The following is a 6327-nucleotide window of genomic DNA, read 5'->3' as shown; positions in this document are numbered from 1 at the left end:
AACATGAACTTGAACATGAACATGAACATGAACATGAACATGAAGGTGTAGATAAACATAAACATAAACATTAAAAGCGATAGAGACAAAGATAGAGAGGAACAAAGTGATAGGGATAAAAAGGAAATACAACTGAAGAATGTGCGTGTTATATTGTGATGTGTTATGCTACATATGTTATGTTATTGAATCTAATGCTATTCTATGTTATGTTATGCTAAGTACTAAGCTAAACTCCCCTCCACTTAACCCATTCCAACAAATTTTATTTCAGCACAACTCAACTCACATAAACTATCCTTAATTTTAGCGGTTGAATTTCAACCGCTGGGCGAACACTAGTAATATAATATCGTCACTAGACACGAATAAAGAGCTCGGAAAAACTCGTTGGGGAGTTCTGGGGAATACTGTGGCACTCGAAAATATAGTTGACCGCGGACATAAGTTTATGGGTCTTTCTTCGCTGTCAAAGAGGTTAACGCGGCTTTATTTGCCGTCACCTATATTAAGAGTCTTTCTTCGCCGAAATTTTTTTACGCCTCTTTTTTCGCTATCAACTTTTGAGCTCGCGTCTTTATTCGTATCTAGTGACGATATGTTTTTATGTGTAAAGAGACATATGTACATATGGATAAGTCTGTACAGTAAAATGAATCGTTATACGCAGTTAATTTGTTTTTAATAATCTAGTTGTGTTTTAGTTTTACTAAATGTTATGTTAACTATGTTTTTTTTTTAATAATTTGACATTGAAAACAAATATTAAAATTCAAAAAAATGTATGGTAGGTTTTGGTTGGTTATGGTAGGCAATTTTGGTAGGAAAAATAATTTGTCTGTGGCAACGCTGATAGTAGTAGACAACGTTCCAACAAAACGCGGCCACGTACTCTCTACTCAGCTGGGAGCCTGCTGTTGAAGCAAAGAAATCTGAAAACTAAAGCAGGGATTACACGATTTGCACATTTGTACAGATTTTCACATTTGGACAGTTACATAGCGGAATTTTTATATTGAGCTGAACTCATTCTCGGTACAAATTTCGAGTCAACAAAACTCAGTGACTTCCAAAATGTATAAGCCATGGCTATAAAAATTACACAATTTTTCTCTAGTTTTATCCAATCGCTTCGTGTTTATCTCGTATCAGAAAAAATGATATAGGAATACATACATATGCAGATAGTAAAATATTTGGAAGAATCTGTTAACATCAAATTCCCCTAAAAAATTTCTCCTTTCCTCTATTCCCCACCCAAACTTGAGTTACTCACAAATCGTGCAATTCCCTGTAAGTTGGCGACCTTGGTGTGTATATACATACATATGTACAATATGTAGTATGTGTAACGTTAGTGATAAAAGTTTATTTCAGCATTGAATGCAATTTACTTACTGTTAATTTAATATTTAACTTTAGGAAGTGAATTTCCTGGCGCAGTGTTTGGCAGAGCGCTGTTATGGCGTGCTTCGTTGCTGGATAAACACTAAAAAGTGGCACTGGTACTTCCGGTATGCGATGACCAAGAGTGCTGAAAGACATTTGTGAAAGACAAATGAAATTCTTAAAAATTGTCGTAGAATTAAAACAGGAAAGGACAAATGGATAGACAATTAGTTTTTAAAGGGTTAAAATAAACCGTTAGAATACACAAGCAAAACAAATTTTATAATACCCAATTTTCACGAAGGGATATAACGGACTCCTAGGTATGCAGTTACAGTCATTCGATTATACTCTGTTTCTAACGAGGGTGATTTAAAATACATTTTATTCTCTCGAAAATCGTGTAACCGTTACAAAAAGTTTTTTTTTATTGCAAAATTACGGATAAAATTAATTTTTTATTTGGTTGACGAATAAAATCATAAATAAATTTAATTTTTTATTTGTCCGACGAATCAAATCACAATTAAGTTTTATTTTAAATTTTTCCGACGAATCGAATCACAAAAAATTTTATTAATGATTTGATTCGTCGCACAAATAATACATTTACAGTAAAACCCGCTTAATTACCTCACGAAAAATGTCACCTTTTTGAGGTACTTAGGCGGGTTGGGTACTTAAAACAACCTGCTTAAGTACCTCGATGCGGATACTTAAGCGAACATAGTTATTGATGTAGTTACATCTTCTTGTTAACTTACATAAATAAATCCTCGAATAAAACATGAACATTTAATGAAGTATACGTAGTTTAAAACCAAGATCGTAGCATTTTTTAAACACATAAACAAAAACTTTATAAAACAATCGATAGAGTAATATTATGTAATTTTTACAAGAATTCAACTCTTTAAAGTCATTGATTAAACCTATTTATCTATATATATAAAATAATAGCCGTTTTCGTTGTTCGGAGTTAACTCAAAAACTACTGCATAGATTTCAGTAAAATTTTCATAGGTTATACCTTGCATATACGGTCGTATTATAGGCTAGCAGAAAACTCGATAGGAGGCGCTGGGGTCGAGCTATTTATAAAAGTTGTATTTATGAACCGATTTCGTTCAAACTCAAAACGTGTGTTACCACCATTATGGGAAATACGTATGCGAAAAATTAACCCGCTAGGTGGCGCTGGATTCAAGTTATTTATAAAAATCCTATTTATATATGTATACTATATCTTCTATATTATATTCAAAATGTAAGCTACCAGCATGATGGAAACTACGTTTACCAAAAATAGACCCGCTAGGTGGCGCGGGAGTCGACTTATTTATAAAAGTCGTATTCTTAAACCGATTTCGTTCAAAAAACGTTCGTTTCGAAAAACGGACCCGATAAAAGCCCTATTTATGAACCGATTTTGTTAATGCAAATTCGAAACGTTTATAACTTTCATGGTGATATTTTTTCATTCAGTACAGACATAAAATGATAGCCGTTTTCGGTGTTCGGACTAAACTCTAAAACCAGTCAAATTGTCGGAAGTTATACCTTGCATATATGGTCCTATTATAGCCTACTAGACAACACGCTGGTGTCGCAGGAGTAGAGTTACTTATAAAAGTCGTATTTATTAACCAATTTCGTTCACATTCGCAAAGTGAGCTACCTGTATGATGAAAAATTCGTTTTCTAAAAATGAACCTGCTATATTTTATAAAATCTGATTGAAATTCATAATGCGTATTCATTTCGTGACAAGCAGTGGTTTTGCAGAAAAGGGACCTAATGGATTGCGCTGCAGCCGAAATATATAGAAACCTACACGTGGTTTGATCTGCTTTGCCCCTATATTCATTTTAGACGAATTTACTTTTTGTATGGCTAAATGGAGGATTCGTTTAAATATGCATGTAAAGACCGCAACATTGTGAAAGCCCACCTTTGCCTCATACACCCTAAATGCGATCTTGCACCTACCTCCGATTGACAAAATTGCTCGAGGCGGCCGTTAGGACAGCAGTAAGACTCAAAGAAACCAGTTCATAAATATTAAGGAAATTTGTAAAAGTGGCAAATTGACAAGAAAAGATTCGACGACATCCGTAAAAAAAAGGAACACGGTAGGTATATCATTGGCTTTATTTGAACGATATTTAAGAGATCATACGACTCATTTAGTCAATGTACGGAAAAACTTTTCATCCTGTGGGGGGCGAGGACTCTTGGCCCTCCTATAACTGAAAACGCTCATATGTGCTCTTTAGTTTTCTTATAAGGACTTTTATTGGCTTACATGGTTTACGGACCAATGTTGAAGTCGCAAGATCATAGAATAATGTTACGCACGCTTGGCAGAGGTCTCACGGGTGGAAATGAGACCATCGGTAAAACTTATGACATCGAAAGGGATTAGCACTCGATATGGTATCACACCGCTACTATTCTTGCCCTATGTATCACGAGGATTCTGCTCTTTATTCGTTTCATTTAAACTAAAAATGTTTACTTTACATACCGATTTTGCTTTTAAACGCTCTTTTTGTATTGGCCAACGCAAAAGATCTTATTAGGTGCCGCGAAGCAAGCGGGCATTGGCTAGTTCATCCATAAATTCAATGGCCATACATCTCCCCGCAAACGCATCACCCACAAGCGCAACTTCTACGCGCGGGTCAGAAAAATTCTAAAATGTAAAATTGAAGAAATCGCAGCCAGTCAAATGAAAAGTTGCAACTCCGCGGTAAAATCTGTGTACGTTTGCAAAAAAATTCCATAATAATAATTTTTTCGCTAACATTTCGAGCACATCTGCATGCTAAATGGGAAATAAAAGCGTTTGTTATGTTATTAAAAATCAACGCGAACTCTTAGCGACTTACAACTTGCACTTTATTATACTAAAATCTAGTAATCTATAAAGCTGCATACCCAACATTTTTATAAAAACTAAAAACAAAAAAAATACTTTTGGTAACATTTTTTTTATAACATTTCAAATTATTACTTTTTAATTTATTTTTTGTTTTAGGAGAACCCTACAATTGTTATACCCGAGCGCACTTGTGCACAAGGGTATATTAATTTTGTTCACATAACGGTTGTTTGTAACAGCCAAAACGAATCGAGATAGATATAGACAAATGTATACATAAATGATCAGGATGAAAAAAGAAATCGATTAAGCCATGTCTGTCTGTCCGTCCGTCTGTCCGTCTGTCCGTCTGTCCGTCTGTCCGTGTACACGATAACTCGAGCAAAAATTGAGATATCTCAACGAAATTTGGTATGTAGGTTTCCCTTAATCCAAGGTAGGTTGGTATTGAAAATGGGCGAAATCGGACTTTAACCACGCCCACTTCCCATATAACGGTAATTTCCAGAAATACGAAAACTGCGATATTTTAGTAACTACTGAAGATAATTCACTCAAAATTGATATTTACAATAATTTTTAGACGAAAAATAAGAATATTATAAATTTTTGGAAAATGGGCGTAGCCACGCCCACTTATGGTTACATGTGTATTTCTTGGTAACCGCTGCACCAATTTCTTCCAAACTTGGCACAGTTGTTGGTCTTCGCACAACATACCAAATGGCCGAACATACCAATGACCTCCCATATAACGGTAATTTAGAGAAATACATAATAATGACAAGCGAAAAGCTCGTTTTATTTGCCAATTGCGGCGAAAGTGAAACAGCTGTTCTTTGTTTACATTTTAATCGTTCTATCCAGTCTGTTGCAGTGGCGGTCAAAAAGAACAATTAAAATGTAAACAAAGAACAGCTGTTTCACTTTCGCCGCAATTGGCAAATAAAACGAGCTTTTCGCTTGTCATTATTGACCGCCATCAAGTGTTGGTGCCGGCCAATTGACCGTATATGTTCTTGTGGTGTGATTATACCAGCTGCTGGTGCGACATCAAAACGATTTGTAAATTTTATGATTGTACCAGCATGCTGGTGTCGTAAATGGTGAAATTAGCTAATTTTTTTAAGTAAAAAGTATTTTGACAGAAATTTCTTGCACTATATGAATCAAAGTCGTGTTTGCGGAAGATTAGAGCTCACAATATTGCAGTTGTGAATTAAAAAAAAAACAATGTTTAACAAAATGGTAAAAAAATTATGAAATTTCGTCTCTAATTATTTCGATCTTTTCTAGACCTCATTTGTAAAGAAATAAATATTGTACTGCATGCTGATATGTTATATGCTTCGAGCCTGATGATTAGGCAAGAAAAAAATATGCAAATGCATATTATGACACAAAATGCATATTTTATCGAAAATGCGTTAAAATCCATAAAAATTATTATTTTGGTAATAAGTTCATTAATTGTCACATAATTTCATCTCCCAATCAGCGTTATCGAAAGCTTTCGCTGAAAAATCGTCAATTTACCCAAAAAAATCGTCATTTCGGCCAAAATAATGTCAAATTTTCATTTGTTGTACTTTTTTTAACAATAAAAAATAAAATCAAAATTACAATAAATATGACCATTATCAAATGAGCGCATCTAAATCGAATTAGTAGGGGACCGCCTCTGAGGTACCACCTTATCTTTAAAAAAAGAATTATAGAAATCGCTTAACGTGGTAAAAGGTTATGCGATAACATACATATATAAAAAAAACTAGCAGACCCGGCGAAATTCGTCCCGCCCATAAATAATTTTTATACCCGAAAATGGGCGTAGCCACGCCCACTTATGGTTACATGTGTATATCTTGGTAACCGCTGCACCAATTTCTTCCAAACTTGGCACAGTTGTTGGCCTTAGTACAGCATACTAAATGGCTGAAAATTTAAAAAATCGGACAATAACCACGCCTACCTCCCATATAACGGTAATTTTCAGAAAAACGAAAACTGCGATATTTTAGTAACTACTGAAGATAATTCACTCAAAATTGATA

At 34.5% G+C, this 6327-nt stretch overlaps 1 protein-coding gene across 1 annotated transcript in view; it reads right to left on the bottom strand.

Annotated features, from left to right (window-relative positions):
• Positions 1-6327, bottom strand: part of rdhB (retinol dehydrogenase B) — a 25406-nt gene that overhangs the window by 3966 nt on the left and 15113 nt on the right. Inside the window, exon 4 of the mRNA XM_017635964.1 lies at positions 1399-1534. Coding sequence (XP_017491453.1) covers positions 1399-1534 — 136 coding nt within the window. The remainder of the gene's footprint in view (positions 1-1398; positions 1535-6327) is intronic.

This window comes from Rhagoletis zephyria, unplaced genomic scaffold (genome assembly GCF_001687245.7).
Source record: "Rhagoletis zephyria isolate East Lansing unplaced genomic scaffold, Rhagoletis_zephyria_1.1 Rzeph_scaffold_00124, whole genome shotgun sequence".
NCBI classification, from domain to species: domain Eukaryota; kingdom Metazoa; phylum Arthropoda; class Insecta; order Diptera; family Tephritidae; genus Rhagoletis; species Rhagoletis zephyria.
This window is presented reverse-complemented; position numbering and strand designations above follow the sequence as displayed.